Source organism: Garra rufa, chromosome 24 (assembly GCF_049309525.1).
Source record: "Garra rufa chromosome 24, GarRuf1.0, whole genome shotgun sequence".
NCBI lineage: Eukaryota > Metazoa > Chordata > Actinopteri > Cypriniformes > Cyprinidae > Garra > Garra rufa.
The window spans coordinates 37,105,819-37,125,364 of record NC_133384.1 but is presented as its reverse complement, the minus strand read 5'-3'; the positions used below and the strand labels follow the sequence as shown (position 1 = coordinate 37,125,364).

Genomic DNA, 19,546 nt, shown 5'->3' with positions numbered 1-19,546 from the left:
ATATATATATATATATATATATATATATATATATATATATATATATATATATATATATATATATATATATATATATATATATATATATATTTATTTATTTATTTATTTATAAATTGCAAAATTATCACAAATTAAAAAGGATTCATGCCAATATTGTCCAAAAATCTATTTTTGTAGGGCATTTCAAAACTGTTTGAGGGCAGTGTAAATATAAAAATGATTAAAGTAAACTACAATTAAACAACTAAATAACTAACAACTATAACCATAACACAGTATATCTCTCTCAGCTTTGTTTTATTCACATTAAATTAAATATGACGTCTACGGTCCGTCTATTGCAGATGCTTATGCAAAGATGTATTAACACATGCACAAATGCAACTATTTTTCTATGATTTCCATTTCAAACCCAGTGGGCATCAACTTCCATGAGTTCTGGTGGTTATTGCTGACAGTCAGTAAAAATGTTAAAGCAATGGCTAGACGATACCCACAAACCACAGTCCCCAGCCAGTCTCCCCATCACTGGACATCTATCTGTGATTGGACAAGCGTGCTCTCATTAGTCCTGAGACGACTGGATTCAAATGCTGCAACTGCGTGAAATCGCACAGTTCATCCAAATATTGCTCACTGCATCAAGAAAGATCTAGGAAGCTGTTGGGTTTTTACTTGTGTTAAGAGTTTGCAAGTTCATTTATATAGTGTATTTGACAAAGCCGAGGAACATTCGAAAGTCGCTCATCTCATCGTGGTATGCTTTTATAAATATATGCATGAATGTTTTTTGTTGGTTATGATGTGATTTGTTGTATGATGATTGAAGCAAGCAGTTAATCAAGAACTCATGACTGGAGTGTGAATCTCAGTGATGGATCGTTTATGATTTGGATGGATGACAAGGATTACGTCTCTTGTAAGGCTAAAAGCTTCCATTGAAGCATTAAATATCCATTTAGGTGCGACAGCACTTACCACTGAGATCGAAATCTGGTTTGGTTTTCATAGATGGCGGTTGATGTTTTTCTTGTTTTAGTTTGTCAGAGAATTTAATGTGTTCAAAATTTTAACATTGCAAATTCAGTACAGTTTTTTATCAAAACTGGCTCTTGAATTTTTTTTTCTTCTTATCAAGAACCATTTTAGCTGTTTAGGGTTCCTGATTTAGTTATATAGTTCTTTGGAGATTAAAAATATAGCTTTTTAAGCTTCATCGCAGATTCTTCAGAACAGTATTTTAATTTCTGGTTCTAATTGCATGGAAAAAAAAGATTTTCGAAGATTATTAGAGTACATTTTACAAGACAGGACTGTTTTAGTTTTTCTATATCAATTTTTAATTTTATGTAATGTGTTGCTGGCTGTTTCTTTGTAGTTAATTGCACATTTTACTAGCAATTTCTAAAAAAAAAAAAAAAAAAAAAAAATTAAGTGTAAAGCTTAAACCATAACAAATATTTTCATTGCTTGAAATTAGTGCTGGGCAACTATAAATCATAAATTAATCGCATCCTAAATCATTTTTTTTTTATATGTGACCCTGGACCACAAAACCAGTCATAAAGTTAAATTTTACAAAACTGAGATGTATACACCAGCTCAATAAATAAGCTTTCTATTGATGTATGGTTTGTTAGGATAGGACAATATTTGGCCGAGATACAACTATTTGGAAAATTGGAATCTGAGGATGCAAAAAAATCAAAATACTGAGAAAATCACCTTTAAAGTTGTCCAAATTTAGTTCTTACCAATGCATATTACTATTCAAAAATTACATTTTGATATATTTATAGTAGGAATTTTACAAAAAATCCTCATAGAACATGATCTTTACTTAATTTCCTAATAATTTTTGGCATAAAAGAAAAATCAATAATTTTGACCCATACAATTTATTTTTGGCTATTGCTACAAATATACCCCAGCGACTTAAGACTGGTTTTGTGCTCCAGGGTCACATATAATATATGTGTATTGTGTATATTTATCATTCATATATAAAGACACCCATTTGGTATATATTTTTAATTTTCTTTTTATAAATAATTAAATATATGTATATATGTATGTGTGTGTGTGTGTGTGTGTGTGTGTGTGTGTGTATGTCAAAATCAATTATATTAATTTAATTATATAAAAATGTAATTAAAACATAAAAACGTAATTTCTTAAATATATGCATGCGTGTGTATGTGTGTATTTATATATATGTATGTGTGTGTGTGTGTGTGTGTGTGTGTGTGTGTGTGTGTGTGTGTGTGTGTGTGTATTGTATATTAATAAATATACACAGTACACACACATTTTCATATTATGTACACAAAAACTTTTATTTTGGATGTGATTAATCAAGATTAATTGTTGCACTACTTGAAATAAAATAAACATTAACAAAAATAAAAAATATTTAAAAAAAACATTTTCGAAACTAATTTTCTCAGAAATTGCTAGTAAATTTTACAAAGAAATTGCACATAACATGAATGAACATGAAACATAAAATTTTGAACCGAACTTGTGACTTATAACTAACTTGTGTTTTTTACAAAAATACAACAAAAAATGCCAAAAAAATACTGAAATTAAAATGAAAACAACATTTAAAAATAAAAACAAATACAAAATGTTTTCATGCACCTGTCAAGTTTGAGATTTTGGGCTTTTGGTGTTTGGTGTTTTGGTGTTTTTTCAGACTAGTGGAAAGAAAACACCCAAAAGACACTTTTAAGTGTTCCTTTTAAAGCACTTTATCTATTTGTGTCAATAGATTTCAATTACAATGCATGTTTTTTTTTCTCCTACACTGAGACATAAATCTCCACTTCAGTAGCACTTACACACACCAAACTTTACATTTTTATTCCTGTCTATATCCTGAAGGTTGTTTCAGAGGGATTTGTTCATATATAATTTGCTTTATTTTACACAACATTTTATTCCCCCCAAAATGGTAAAAAATACATTGTTTTCATATCTGTTCTAAGTTTTTTTCTGAATTATGGAGTGAAAAATGAGATCCTTCTGTAAAAACCTTTTGACTCTAATATGTCAAAAAATTTAAAAAGAAGTATTTTGAAACTGACTTCATCCAGTGTTTAGATTTTTGTACTAGAAATGTATGCAAATTAGTGCATATTTCATTAAATAATGTCTCATTTGCATATTCAAACCTAACATTTTAGAAAACATGTAATTCAAAAAATGTTTGCAATTATCAAAGTGATCAATCAACTGGGTAAGTGAAGTGATAACTATTAGTTAATTTTTTTTACCCTATTCACCTGCAGTGTCTTACATTAAGAATAAAACTTTTTAGTGGCATTAGAGTATAAATATCTTTCAGGATTTTTATTTTTAAAATATGTTGTTGCAATATTTTCTGCCTAATTATAGCATGCATCTACGTTTATTTTAAGCATGCATTTCTTATGCTGTCTCTTGTGTGATGTGTTTCTGTCCAGAGTCCACAAATGGGGACGTTTATCGGGGTCTACCTGCCCTGCCTGCAGAACATCCTGGGAGTGATTCTCTTCCTGCGAATGACATGGATTGTGGGAACGGCGGGAATCCTGGAGTCCTTTATCATCGTGTCCATGTGCTGCTCGTGTGTAAGTCCAAACCGCACGACTGTTTGGGTCGCTGTTCCTGCAGGTTAAGTTTAGCCTTTGTCCTCTTTGCTCTGAACTCGCACGTGTGTAATCTCCTGCGCTCAGAAGTCTCCAACACCGCTGCTTATTTATAAACCACATCAGACAATGGGATCAAGCGTCTAATTCACCTCAACCTTCACTTACTATGGTCATTATACTTTTCCGGCGATTGTGTCTCAGTCGAGATTGAAAAGTTTCACTCTTACAGGAAACATCAACATCTCTGCTGCCACTTTATGCAACGTCTATTAGATATCAATGACAGATAGAGAGGCGTTTCTAAATGTGGTTAAACCTCACATTGAGGAGACGTACTTCCTCATTTAGGAAGGTAAATCAATATCAGAACAATGTTTACAGCCTGTTTTTCTTTCTTAATGCGACAATTATTGAGGGGAACAGGATGTTCAACAAGAACGAATAATGCAGGAGTGCTAGACTTAATGGTGTCAATTAGAAATTGACTGAATGAGGAAATTTTTCTTTATGACAAATGTTAAAACGTAAGCAAAGAAAGTTATTTTGGAAGCAGAGCATGCTGAAAAGACTAAAATCGTGCCAACTGCTATTTTTTTAGTATACATAATATAACATGAAATGAAATAAAATAAAATGAAATGAAAAAATAAAATGAAATTAAATGAAATAAAAAAAATTAAAATGAAATTAAATAAAAAAATGAAATGAAATAAAATAAAAAAATTAAATTAAATAAAAAAATTTAATTTAATTAAAAAATTAAATTAAATAAAAAGAAATGAAATGGAATGGAATATAACAAAATAAAATGAAAAGAAATGAAATTAAAAGAAATAGAATAAAATGGAATAGAATAAAATAAAATAATTTAGTTTTACAGACAGGCATGAAAAATGTCAATTTTTTTGCATGTTTAAAAAAAAGGAAATACATTTTTTTTATTAATATTATTTTTTAACAGACAGCTAAATAATATAGATTTATTTGTATATTTTATTTGAGTCAAAGACAAAAAAGGGTTTAAGCATAAAAACAATAAAAAATGGTTGTTGTTGTTTTACTACAAAATATTAAAAAGTTTTCCGTTTAATTTAATTGCATTTTTGTTTTTGTTTTTCTGAGAAAAAAATAAATATCATACATTTTCTCTTAATTAACAGAAGATACCCACTAAAATGTCATTCAGTGTTACTAATTATTCATGATATATTAAAAGATGAATTACTTTCACCCCAAATACTAATTAGTTTATGCATTTTTTACAATTTGCCTCTATCCTTTTACTCATTTAAAACGCAATTAAATGTAATATAATCCCTTATTCTTTTATATATTTTAATATGTACAAGTCAGAATAAGCATGTTGTTTGAATTTTTACATAAATATTGTATGAAAGACAATGTAACATTATTTCAACCAAATTTTGACATTTTATTCTCCAAAAACTTATGTGAAACCTTACAAGTAGACACTTTGTTTACATTTAATGTGCTCTCTATTGACATAAAATCACTTTTGTAAATTTCTTTTGCCGTGGACATCTTAACATCTTTGACCCATTTTTTTTTTTACACTTTTGTAATAATATAAATAATGACCATTTTTAGCATCTCTCTTCCATTTTAGTGTTATAAATGTTATATAATTAGTAAATATGAAATGTAAAGTTTAAATTAAGGAGGAGGACAGACTTATATGCTACTGTTTAATTCTAAAACATTCTCGCATAATGTTACATGATCAGAATATAAAATGGGCCTACTGAATATATATATGTACATTTAATGTGGTTATAATCAGAAACAGTGAAAGCTCTTTGTATCTGTATTTGGCCGGTAAAGATCAGTCTCCTTCATTCAAACAGCTTTATTTCAAGCGTTAAGCCTGTTGAAGGTTTGTGGCCGTTAATTGGCTTTAGTCCAGTAGCTTTTCAGAGTACAGAACGAGAGACGCAGGGATTTAGAGTGGACGCTCGGCTCAAGGACACTTAGACACAACGGTGGATTGCATAACTGCCAGATGCAGATGACCTTTAACTAAACATTCCTGGAAGAAGAAAAGGAGAACTGCATTACTGTACTGTACTGTACATTATTGTCTTTATATGATGTTGATTGAGTTTCATTAACCTGTTTACTTCCTTAATACCTGTTCATGGTCTGAATGTGAATAATTCATCAGTGCATGTTATTCTAATCATACTGTTTGTAATATCAAAATACATTAGCTCCCTTTGCAATATTATTTACAATGTTAATTCAGTTGTAAAGGATAATATTATATCTGATACTTTAATATTTAATATAAAAATAGATATTTTTTAATGATGCAATATTAAAAAAAGAAGAAAAAATAATTCTGTTATTTCAGAATTTTTTTAAAATTATTTTTATTAAATAATGAGAATTAAAAATATTAAATCAACATTATAATAAATGCTAATATTACTTTAGCTAATATTATTATTTAATTGATGTAAGTTATACATTATTTATTTATTTAAAAAGTATATATCTCATCTGAATGAATAAATAGTAAGTAATTAATTTAATATAATATTAATTATTTTTTCAGTTATACAGTATTTAAAAAAATTATATATTTGTCTCATTTTTATTAAATAATGAGCAAATTTTTTAAATATTATAATAAATGCTACTGTTATTTTAGCTAATATTAGTATTTAGAATTGAAATGACAATTTTCTTATTTTTTTAAATAAAATATTACATTATTTTCTATAATATTACACATTAGATTTTTCTTTAATTTTTATATAATAAATAAAATATTTATTTAAAAAGTATTAATAGTAAGTAATTGATTTAAAATGTCTATTCTTTTCTTAACACCTGTTCCTGGTCTGTCAGTGCATGTTATTCTAAACATAATAATTATAATTCAAAATAACTTTGCAATATTAATAACAATATTATTTCAATTGTAATGGGTAATATTACATTACATACTGTAATATTTAGTAAAAAATTATTATTTTTAAAAATTATAAAAATATAAAAAAGATTTATTTTTTATTTTAGAAAAAATAATCTTTAAAAAATTATAAAATTATTTCTTATTATTGTTATTAAATAATGAAAACTTTTTAAATTAAATCAACATTATAATAAATGCTTCTATTATTTTAGCCAATATAAGTATTTAGAATTGAAATGTCAAATAGAATTGACAGTAAATTTTCTTCTTCTTATTATTTTTTAACATTTTAGTATAGTATTACATTAGTTTCTATGATATTACACATTACAATTTATATAATTTATCATTATAGTAATTTGGCTTTTATTTTTTAATATAATAAAAAATATATATTTAAAAAGTATAGTAATTAATTTAAAATATCTATTTTTTATTCAAATGTTCTTTTAAAAAAAAATTATGTATTAATAATAAACTGTGGACATTTTTTTTTTTTCAGACAATGTTAACAGCCATATCAATGAGTGCCATTGCTACAAACGGTGTTGTTCCAGGTACTACATTTTCATATTGAATTTATTGCACTCATATTTATTATTTGACATCATGATACCAAGTCCATCATAAGCGATTATGGTGTTTATTGTAACCATTCCGATACTTTCAGTAGAAAAGTGCTGTCATTGCATGAGGTTGTTTTGCATCATGTTTTCTGTTTTACCCTCGAGTTCTTGTCGTCCTGTGTCACATTTACGCTTTGTTGATTTTTTTTTTCAGCTGGAGGCTCATACTACATGATCTCTCGCTCGCTGGGCCCTGAGTTCGGAGGCGCTGTGGGTTTGTGTTTCTATCTGGGCACCACGTTCGCCGGCGCCATGTATATTCTCGGGACTATCGAGATCCTCTTGGTAAGAGCAGAGATTTTAGAAACTGATAATTAGCTATTAGGACATAAAGATCACCTAAGAATGACATAATTTTGTTGGAAATAAAAAATGAAGAAACATTGTGAATATTTTATTCACAATTTAATTTAAGCACTTTTATTTCACTTGTTGGCTGTCAAAGTGAAACAAATAGGGTTCGTACAAAATGCTTAAAGTGGTTGAAGTACTTGAAGTTGACTTTTTGAAATTTAAGGCCTGGAAAACCCTTGAAAATAGCATTATTCCTGAAGAGGTGCTTGAAAAGTGTTTGATTTATTGAAAGACAATGTATTTATAAAATAAGTGTTTATTATTGTTAATAAGCACATATCTTTTCACGCAATAAAAAAAACATAATACCTTTTTTGCTTATTTCAGTTAATGTCAGAAACAATCGAGCTAGCAACAAGCAAGTAGTAGTGAAAGTGGCGTGTAAACATGGCTGAAGATGCAAAAAGAGGAACATTTGAACCAAATTAATTGAATCATTGAAGTCCCTGAAAATCAGAAAAGTAGTGCTTGAAAAGTCCTTGAAAGTCTTGGAATTTCTTTTTAGAGTATTTGAATTAACCCTGTTTAAAATTAAAACAAGGCAGCATTGTGAATATTTGTATTTTATTTTATTATAAGCGTTTTTATTTCCATAGCAGTTGATATAAAAATAAGAAACAAAATTTAAACATACATATTTATAAAATATACATTACCGTTTAAAAGTTTGGGGTCAGAAAGACTTGTAATAGTGTTTAAAGAAGTCTCTTTTGCTCATCAAGGCTGCATTTATTTGATTAAAAATACAGAAAAAAACAGTAATATTGCAAAATGTTTTTACAATATAAAATAATGTTTTTTATTTTAACATACTTTAAAATAGAATTTATTCCTGTGATGAAAAGCTGAATTTTTTTCAGCAGTCTTAAGTGTCACATGATCCTTCTAATCATTCTAATATGCTGATTTATTATTTGAATTATCAATGTTAGAAACATTTTTTTTTTTCAGGATTCTTTCGTGAATAACAAGTTTAAAAAGTACAGTATATATTATATTATATTATATTATATTATAGTGTGTATATATATATAACTAGCTGTTTTTAAAAGACACATTTTGGTGTCTGTGGCATCTAAAAGATTGAAAACCCCTTATGTATCTCTTCTTTCTATGTCGTTTTCCAGACATACATAGTGCCCAGCGCAGCCATCTTTAAAGCGGAGGAGAAAGCGGGCGAGGCAGACGCTCTGCTGAATAACATGCGAGTGTACGGGACGTGCTGTCTGACGCTCATGGCTCTCGTGGTGTTCGTGGGTGTGAAGTACGTTAATAAGCTCGCACTGGTCTTCCTGGCCTGTGTGGTGCTGTCTATCCTGGCCATCTACGCCGGAGTCATCAAAACCATCTTTGAACCTCCTGTTTTTCCGTAAGTCACATAATAAATATTTTATTATTTGTATTATTGGTAACACTTTACAATAAGGTTCATTAGTTAACATTAGTTAACCACATTAGTTACCATGAACTAATAATGAACTGCACTTATACAGCATTTATTAATCTTTGTTAATGTAAATTTCAACATTTACTAATACATTATTAAAATTTTGTTAACATTAGTTAATGCAGTGTGGACTAACATGAACAATGAACAACTGTATTTCCGTTAACTAATGTTAATAAAGATTAGTAAATACAGTAACAAATGTATTGCTCATGGTTAGTTCATGTTAGTTAGTACATTAACTAATGTTTAACTAATGAACCTTATTGTAAAGTGTTACCGTATTATTATTATTATTTTTTATATAATTTTTATTTTGCTTATCTATAAATAACTACATTTTATTTTATTTTATTTTGTTTTTGTTTTATTTTATTTTATTTTATTTTAATCCTTTTTATTTTGCTTACCTTAAAATAATGACATTTTATTTAAGCATGTTTATTTCACTTACCTAAAAACAATAAAAAATAAGGCTAGATTAAATGATTAAAGTAATTAATTTAAAATAATTATTAAATTATAAATATAATAATACTTAAATTAAATCATTCTTAAATATTTTTTTATTTAAGTAAATAGTTACTTAAATAATAAAAATTGGATCGCCAAAACCATCGTTGAACCTCCTGTTTTTTCTTAAACACCTACTCAATTTTATTTTATTTATTTTTTAAATCAGTTTTATTTTGCTTATCTAAAAAATAACTGCATTTTGTTTTGTTTTATTTTAATCTTTTTAATTTTCATCACGTCATCTTAAAATAACGTCATTTTATTTTAAGCACTTTTATTTTAAGCACTTTTATTTTACTTACTTTCACTTATTTAATTTTGTATTTTTTTTTGTTTAATTTAATAAATGAATTTAATTTATTTAAGCCAAGTTTTTTATTTTATTTTATTTTATTTTATGCACTTATTTTACCTTAACTTATTTTATTTATTTATTTATTTTTTAATCCTTTTTATTTTGCTTACCTTAAAATAATGACATTTTATTTAAGCATGTTTATTTCACTTACCTAAAAACAATAAAAAATAAGGCTAGATTAAATGATTAAAGTAATTAATTTAAAATAATTATTAAATTATAAATATAATAATACTTAAATTAAATAATTCTTAAATATTTTTTAATGAAGTAAATAGTTAATTAAATAATAAAAATTGGATCGCCAAAACCATCTTTGAACCTCCTGTTTTTTCTTAAACACCTACTCAATTTTATTTTATTTATTTTTTAAATCAGTTTTATTTTGCTTATCTAAAAAATAACTACATTTTGTTTTGTTTTATTTTAATCTTTTTAATTTTCATCACGTCATCTTAAAATAACGTCATTTTATTTTAAGCACTTTTATTTTACTTACTTTCACTTATTTAATTTTGTATTTTTTTTTTAGTTTAATTTAATAAATGAATTTAATTATTTAAGCCAAGTTTTTATTTTATTTTATTTTATTTTATGCACTTATTTTAACTTAACTTATTTTATTTATTTATTTATTTAATAATTTAAGCTCATTTAAACTATTGCACTCTATTATTCCAAATTGTTGGACCTTTTGTATGTTTGATTTTGTATTGTATGTTTAACAGCATCGCCTGTTTAAACTAAACAAAGCCTCATTATAGAATTTAGCAGCGTCGGGCAGCTCTCTGTGTGTTTTGTAGAACCACAAACATCCGCGGCAGTGTTTGCTTCACAGATGAAGACAGCCTTTCTCAATGACCACAAGCCTCCTGACAATAAACTCTGATTTAAATTTGCAGCTCGTGCTCTGAATTCATTGTAAAGGCTCTTTTGTTCTCTCCAGGGTCTGTTTGTTGGGCAACCGCACCCTGCAGAACCACGACTTTGACAAGTGCTTGAAGACAGAAATAATAGACAACGTGACTGTGACCACAAAGCTTTGGTCTCTGTTCTGTAAAGGGCCGGAGCTCAACGCCAGCTGCAATGAATACTTCACCCTCAATAACGTCACAGAGATCCAGGGCATTCCCGGCCTCACCAGCGGAGTCATTTCAGGTGAGAGAAGTAACTAAAGGCAACATTTACCCTCTATACTTCATTATATATATGTAATCTTGAATATCTTCAAGGTTTCACTGTGAAACCAGTCACATTGTGGAAGTAAAATGGGTTGCACGTGTCATTTTGTGTTCATGTTAATCTCATCTTGCTTATACTGTTGGTCACTTTGAGAAAAGTTAAAACATATTTGGACGTGTATATAGGCCTGTATGATGATTTTTTTTAATGATGTAATAATCCATGTCAATAAATGTATAGGCAGATTTTATATATATAAACATATTTTACTGGCCAAGAAAAATATTAAATATTATATAAAGCAAAAAAAAAAAAGAAAAAAATTGTTTCTAAAATTAAATTATGCAACCACTTACCTAAATAAGTAAGTAAAAAAATAAACGTTTTTTTTTATTTCATTTTATTTTATTTTTAGGTTGTCATTTATACTAAAACAAATGTTCAAAAGGTCTACAGCATATCCAAGACATTTATTATTATTATTATTATTATTATTATTATTATTATTATGGTAAATATAAAATACAATTAATTTATGCCTTGATTTCTGAAAAAAAAAGATTAACAATTATATTTAAACATATTTCATTAAAATGCATACATTTTATAAACTGTATTTAGTAAAAAAAAATCTCTCCAATTTTTCATGTTTAAATTTAAATTAATTAAAATAATACTGCAATTAATGCCTTGATTTCTGACAAGCCTTTAGAAAGTGGACTGAAATGTTATTAAATTTAGTCAATGTGAAACAAATAAAATGACATAAACGTGTTTCATTAATATATTACGTCTACACATTGACCTAGATTGAACTTCTAAAAAAATGAGTAAAATAAAATAAATTAATGCCATGATTTCTATATAAAAAAGATGAACAATTATATTTAAACATATTTCATTAATATCTTAAAACTCTCCAATTTTTCATATTAAATTTAATTTATTTAATTTATTATTTTTAATTGTCACTGCTACGTGACAGATGTATTCCATTAATATCTTACATGTCCACTTTTTACTAGATTAATTTAAAAACATATTTTGCATAAAAAAATCTACATTTTTTTTCATGCAACTCAGACTGAAAACTCCTGCGCTGAGCATTAAAGTGACCCTTGACCCCACAGTAGATGCTAAGAGTTCAGGTGTAGGTCATCAGTGTGTATTTGTCCTATGCCATATCAATATTTAGTTATTGATCATAAAGCTGCTATGGCTCTGAATGTCACTGATAATTTCTCCTGCTCCAGACTGGATCCTGCTGGATTTAACAGGCCAGGTCTGACATTAATATCTCCTCCTCACTGATGTCAAAGTGAGCAGAAATAATTGTTTTCACGCAGCATTACTGCGTCAGGTCTGGAGTTTTGTCTAAGTAGGTCAGTACAGAGCATTTAAGTGATTTTTCACGGCTTGTTCTGAGTCAATTTGTCCTCATAATTTGATCAAACTACCACAGTTCTCGTGTTTTACGCACTTAATGATGATTCTAATGGAGCAGGCAAAGAAAAAGGTCACTTAATGGAATATTATATATACGTGTTCCTGATCTTATTGTGCGAGATTCATCAGTAAGAAAAAAAAACTGTCATTGTACTCTTCAAATATCCTATTAAAAGTCACATATTAAGGATTTTATTGTTTGCAAGCACCTACCCAAATTTTTGTATTTTTTATAAGCACTTTATTTCACTTGCTGCTGATATAAAAATTAAATACACTGTGAATTGTTTATTAGCTCTTTTATTTCACTTACTGATTATAATAAACTGAATTTTTATGATTTTTTTATTTTAATATTTTATATTATTTAATTAATTTTATTTTATTTTAAGCACTTATTTCACGTAACTAAAAAAGTAACAATAAAAAATGACAGAAAAATATATTATGTACTGCTCTGTAAATATTAATAAGTCAACACCTGTTTTTTTTCTATTAGTTGAACTCAATTAATTTAATTATTTCTACTTAATTTTTTAAATTATACAATATTTAACTTTATTGAATATTGTATAATTTAAGTCACTTTCAGTGGAAGTCACTTTAATGTAATTTAAGTTCAAATGACTTGTTTAGGCAGTTTGACTATAAAATAAAATTAATTGAAATATTCAACCTACTTCAACATAAAAACTTGGGTTGTACTTTTGTAAATTTGTTTTATTTAATTATATTACACCTGAAAACTTTAAGAACAAAAGTTCTTATGTTTACGTAAGTGGATTTTTATTTTAATAAAGTGTAAAATGCTCTTATCAAAGTAATAATAATAATAATAAAAAAATAATACTAATAACCAAGTAATATCATACAACTAAGATATTTTTATCCATGTTTTATTGTTAAAGTTGTATTAATTAATTTCATTAAACACCTTTTTTATGAGTTTAATTTTGAATATACTTATACTGAATATACTTTACTTAATCCTAATGATTTTTGCCATAAAAGAAAAATCGATAATTTCGACCCACACTTTGTATTTTTGGCTATTGCTACAAATATACCCCAGCGACTTAAGACTGGTTTTGTGGTCCAGGGTCACATATACTTAAGTGTCATTTGTATTAGAGTAAATCTAATACATTTCCATCAATGTCATGTGTTTTCAGACTGATTTGAATTTGATTTAATTTATCAATTTGCACATAGCGATTTCTCAAATGCACATATTATTGAACCAAATAGCTATAAATTAAAGTGTGTCTCATTGAAATGATTGATTCTGTCAACATCTTAACCATTTCTTTTATTTGCACAGAAAACATGTGGGGAAGTTACGGCCCCGCTGGCATGCTGGTGGAGAAAGACATACCGTCTGTGCCGACGAGCGACTCGTCCCAGGACAAATACATGCCGTATGTGGTCAATGACATCACTGCCTTCTTCACGCTGCTGGTGGGAATCTACTTCCCCTCCGTCACAGGTACCATCACATCCATTAGTCTCTTCTGATGCTCTCACTGTCATTTGCCGTTCTAGTTTGATCTGGCCATGAGTGTGAGCGGAGATCTGTCTTATCTAGCGCTCTCAGATTCACATTGAGCTCTGCAGGACGCATGTGAACTCCTTGTAAACAGTGTGATAGTGTTTCAGGACATGACCTTACTGTAATAACATGGACTGAGCTTTTGGAAGAGATCTTCATATGTGGCTTACACATTCGAGCTGGGGGATGTTATCTAAATATATATACAGTTGATGTCAAAAGTTTACACACACCTTGCAGAATCTGTTAAATGTTAATTATTTGACCAAAATAAGAGGGATCATATAAAATGCATGTTATTGTTTATTTAGTACTGACCTGAATAAGATACTTCGCATAAAAGATGTTTACATATAGTCCACAAGAGAATTTATAAAAATGACCCTGTTCAAAAGTTTACATACACTTGATTCTTAAAACGGTGTTGTTACTGGAATGATCCACAGCTGTGTTTAGTGATAGTTGTTCATGAGTCCCTTGTTTGTTCTGAACTGTTAAACTGTCTGCTGTTCTTTAGAAAAATCCTTCAAGTCCCACAAATCTTTGGTTTTCAAGCATTTTTGTGTATTTGAACCCTTTCCAACAATGACTGTATGATTTTGAGATCCCTTCTCACATCGAGGACAACTGAGGGACTTGTATGCAACTATTACAGAAGGTTCAAACGCTCACTGATGCTTCACAAGGAAAAACCATGCATTAACCTGGGGGTGAAAACTTTTTGAATTTGAAGATCAGGGTAAATTCAACTTATTTTGTCTTCTGGGAAACATGTAAGTATCTTCTGTAGCCACTTAAGGGCAGTACTAAATGGAAAAAAATATGATATTTAGGCAAAATAAGAAAAATTTACACATTTCCATTCTGTTCAAAAGTTTTCACCCCCAGCTCTTAATGCATGTTTCCTTCCGGAGCATCAGTGAGCGTTTGAATCTTCTGTAATAGTTGTATATGAGTCCCTCAGTTCTCAGTGTGAAAAGATGGATCTCAAAATCACACAGTCATTGTTGGAAAGGGTTCAAATACACAAAAATGCTGGAAAACCAAAGAATTTGTGGGACCTGACGGATTTTTCTGAAGAACAGCAGGCAGTTTAACTGTTCAGGACAAAGTATTAATGGTGCGTTCACACCGCCCCAAACGTCAGCGTCAGTTGCGGCAAGATTACATGTAAAGTCTATGGTTGAGTCCGTCAGAGGCTCTGCGGTGCGTTGTGTGCGTTGGATCCGTCAACTTTTCAAGCGTTACCTGTGTTTCAAGTGTCAACGCAGTAAACGCAAGCAACGCAGAAGTTCAGCTAGCTGAACTTTTGACGGACTTGACGCACTTGACGCAGTGCGTCAACCAATCAGAGCGTCTCACTGTAGCGACGTCACCACACGTATCTTGAATGAAGTGGGAGCAGAAAAATAACATTTTCAACAATGGAAGACAAAAGCTCATAGCAGCCGTCTGCAATCACAGAGAATTGTACGATCCGTCCTCGTTGTTGTATAAAGTTAGGAATGAAAAGGAACTTGCTTGGATGAAGATCGCTGAAGAGATCGGGATGTCGAGTCAAATCTTTTCTCAACGTAATTATTTCCAATTTCGTTAGCTTGCGAAACATGGTCATGAGATGATTCCAAAATGTCCAGTCCCTACTAGTTTGCCATGGTTTATTCAGGGGAAGTGAAGTCTGAGGGACAGAGCGTTGCCTGACGTGTGCGGTGTGAACGCACCAAAAAGCAAGCGTTGCAAGCTTCGACGTACATGCGTCAAACTAGATGCGTTGGGAGCGTTGCCTGATGCAGACAAAGTGTGCGGTGTGAACGCAGCATAAGAATCAAGTGAATGTAAACATTTGAACTTATAATAAATTCTTAATAAATTCAACTATTATTTTCTCTTGTGGACTATATAGACATCTTTTATGTGAAAGGTTATTCAGGTCAGTGCTAAATAAACAATAACATGCATTTTGTATGATCCCTCTTATTTTGGTAAAAGAATTTTGCAGATTCTGAAAAGTAAACTTTTGACCTCAACTGTTTTTACATAAATACATACTTTTTGCCATTTTGTTTTTTCATAAAGTGTTTATTCAGACTAGTGGAAAGAAAACATCCAAAAGACACTGTTAGTGTTTCTTTTACAGCACTTTATCTATTTGTGTCAATAGATTTCAATTACAATGCATATTTTCAAAGGCTGTTATCTCAAAATGAGTTTTTTCCTCCTACAATGAGCCATAAATCTCCACTTCAGTAGCACTTACACACACTTAACTTGACATTTTTATTCCTGTCTATATCCTGAAGGTTTTTACAGAGGGATTTGTTCACACACATATATATATATATATATATATATATATATATATATATATACACACACATAAAAATATTAATAAAAAAAAAAAAACGATTTTGATAGTTTTAGTTTACAATTAACTGAATTTAAGCTAGTTTTTCTCATATGAGTGATAAGAATTTTATGTTCACCTTCTTAAAGACACATGTAATTCTTTCCCTGTTTTTAGGTATCATGGCTGGATCCAACCGATCCGGGGATCTGAGAGACGCTCAGAGATCCATTCCCATCGGTACCATTCTCGCCATCGCAACCACCACCGTCATCTGTATCCTTAGTCTAGACCGGTCTACATTATGCATCTAACCATATACTGGAATCATAATTGAATCAAATCTAAAATGCAGAAGCTAAATCAGTGGCCCATTAGCATTGCATCTCTGTGAGAGGCAGAGAGTGTAAGAAGAGATGTTGTTTGTCTTCTCTGGTTTTCTTAACGGTGTAACTCAGATCTGACCTGCGTGGTGTTGTTCGGCGCCTGCATCGAGGGTGTGGTGCTCCGAGACAAGTGAGCGCTTTTTGCTTCTCGTTTTCCACTCCTAATATCCTAATTTTCCTGGATAAACATACAAGGAATCAACTTTAATGACGGCTGATTTCTGTGCTAAGCCTGTTTGAGAGCAGCTTCTGCACTGCAGTCAATGAACCCTTTATACTGTAATATCTCAAGATTATATCACAGGAAAATGCTTGTGTCTGCTCCAAAACCAAGTGCGCTGACTACCTAGACAGCATTTAGGTGTTCCAAAGATGCACAGATACACTGTAGCAAATGTTGGAATGAAAGAAAGGTTGTTGGAGTGATTTTGCAAGAAAATATTTCAGTGTTTGTACTTCAGAATTTTATGTTTACTTTAATCTGTTTTTTTGCAATTATTTTGTGAATTTTACTGCACTAGCAATTTCTGAGTAAGAATTGTTTCAATACTGCAAGGTATCATTATTAAGTGGTTTAAATTAGAAATGTTAAGTGTGGACTAAATGTTTTATTTATTTATTTATTTATTTCAAATATTAATTATTTAAAAAAAACAATACAATATACTTATTTTATTTTATTTTATTTTTAAATATAAATTTTGCCAAGGAATGATTCTCAGTTTGTTTATAAGAAAAACCGAATTTAAGATTTTTGTCTTAAACCCAAATGCACAATTTGTATTTAAAAATCAAATCAAATAAATATTGTATTGTTTTTTTAAAATAATTTTTATTTGACAAAAAAAAGTGTTATATATATATATATATAGACACACACTCACACACAGTTTCAGTTTATTGTAACAATACAATACCAGCACTGTTTTTACTACTGAATTTTGAGACAAGCATTTTATAAAATTTATATATAAAAACAACATTAACACTTTTTGCTGTAAAATTTTGAATCAAAGATAGATTCATTTTATGAAATCTATTTAAAAAAATTCTAAATACTTATTCTGCTTTAATTGTGTTACTATTATAAAATCATATTTGTGACATTTTCTAACAATTATTGATTGAAAATTTAAGAGTTCCTAATTCTGGATGAACTTTAATGCAGAATCCTGTCCAAGATCCCAGAATGCATTGCAACAAGCTCTGTGGGCAAATCAAAAAATCATAAAATATTTGTATATTTCACTTAATAATGCAAGGTAACAATATAAAGTCGTTCACAGTATAAATATTTTTCTTTTTACCCAATTTTGCGCATTAGGTTTGGAGATTCTGTGAAAGGGAATTTGGTGATTGGCACGTTGTCCTGGCCTTCGCCATGGGTGATCGTGATTGGCTCGTTCTTCTCCTGCTGTGGGGCGGGGCTTCAGAGTCTCACCGGTGCCCCCCGCCTGCTGCAGGCCATCGCGCGGGACGGCATCGTACCCTTCCTCGAGGTATTATTCGCACTACGAATGCATCAGATTTAATAATAGCTATTCAGATTTTACACCTAATCAGTATTTGAAACAAACTGTTTTCACTGATTCATTGAAACAAACTGTTTTAATGGGAAATTCACTCTTCAGGCTTTCATTTCTGTATTTTCAGTTTTCAATTTAATTTTTGTTTACATTTTAGGTGTCAATAATGTCAGGTTTATTCATTTTTTGTTTTTAAGCTTTAAGTTCTAGTAATTTTAGTACTTAAACTTGAACTTATTTTAAATCAGATTTTTAAATGTAATATTTGTATTTCATTTCAGCTTTACTTTGTTTTAAAAATCTAATCTTTTTTTATAGTTTTATTTTTATGTAACAATAACTGGTTTTTTTCTATAGAATTTTTTATCAGAGACCTGTGCATTTTATAAAATGTATTTTAGAGATTCAAAATACCACTGTTTATTGAATTGATAAAAAAATGTTCTGACTCTTAAAAAAATCATAAATCAAAAATTATCAATTGATTGTTAATATGGAAATTAAAAGGATATTTCCTTCAGTTTTAGTAATTTTAGTACTTAATCTTAAACTTACTTGAAATCAGTCATTTAAGTTCATGTTTTTTATATGTAATATTTGTATTTTTTTAGCTTTATTTTGTTTTAAAATCAAATCTTTTTTATAGTTTTATTTTTATGTAACAACGACTGTTTTGCTATTAAAATTTTAATCAGAAACATTGTTTTAGAAATTCAAAATACCATTGTTTATTGAAATTATTAGAAAAATGTTGTAACTATTATAAAATCATAAATCAAAAATTATAAATTGATTGGTAATATGGGAATTAAAATGCTATTTCCTTCAAACTGTGTAAGAAGCTTTTAGAATATTTGATTTTTGTTAATAACAGCGCTGGTTAATACCAAATTAGCATGGTTTATTATGGTAACAATAACTTTTAAACTATATTTTTGTGTGTCAATGATTTCATATGTTTTATTAGACATCTTTTGAATCATTTGACATATCTTTAGGCTGCAAATCGATTAGTTGTGATTAATCAATTCAAAATATTAAAAATTTAAAAAAAAATTTAAACATTTTTTTAAATGTAAAAAATATTTGTATGTAAAATTGTATAAACATAAATATTTTACATATAAATCAAACATATTAATGTATACATGTATATATGTGTGTGTGTGTGTGTGTGTTTATATATGCATAATAAATATACACATTACACACATACAGTATGCAAACATAAACTTTAAT

The 19,546-nt window shown here is 28.9% G+C and overlaps 1 protein-coding gene across 5 annotated transcripts in view; it reads left to right on the top strand.

The window, feature by feature from the left end:
- Nucleotides 1–19,546, top strand: part of slc12a7b (solute carrier family 12 member 7b) — a 70,228-nt gene that overhangs the window by 28,785 nt on the left and 21,897 nt on the right. For all 5 annotated transcript variants that reach the window (XM_073831035.1, XM_073831032.1, XM_073831034.1 and 2 more), the window contains exons 4-12: nt 3,468–3,614; nt 7,076–7,130; nt 7,354–7,484; nt 8,681–8,922; nt 10,821–11,032; nt 13,824–13,988; nt 16,573–16,671; nt 16,854–16,911; nt 18,106–18,280. In XM_073831035.1, coding sequence (XP_073687136.1) covers nt 3,468–3,614; nt 7,076–7,130; nt 7,354–7,484; nt 8,681–8,922; nt 10,821–11,032; nt 13,824–13,988; nt 16,573–16,671; nt 16,854–16,911; nt 18,106–18,280 — 1,284 coding nt within the window. The remainder of the gene's footprint in view (nt 1–3,467; nt 3,615–7,075; nt 7,131–7,353; nt 7,485–8,680; nt 8,923–10,820; nt 11,033–13,823; nt 13,989–16,572; nt 16,672–16,853; nt 16,912–18,105; nt 18,281–19,546) is intronic.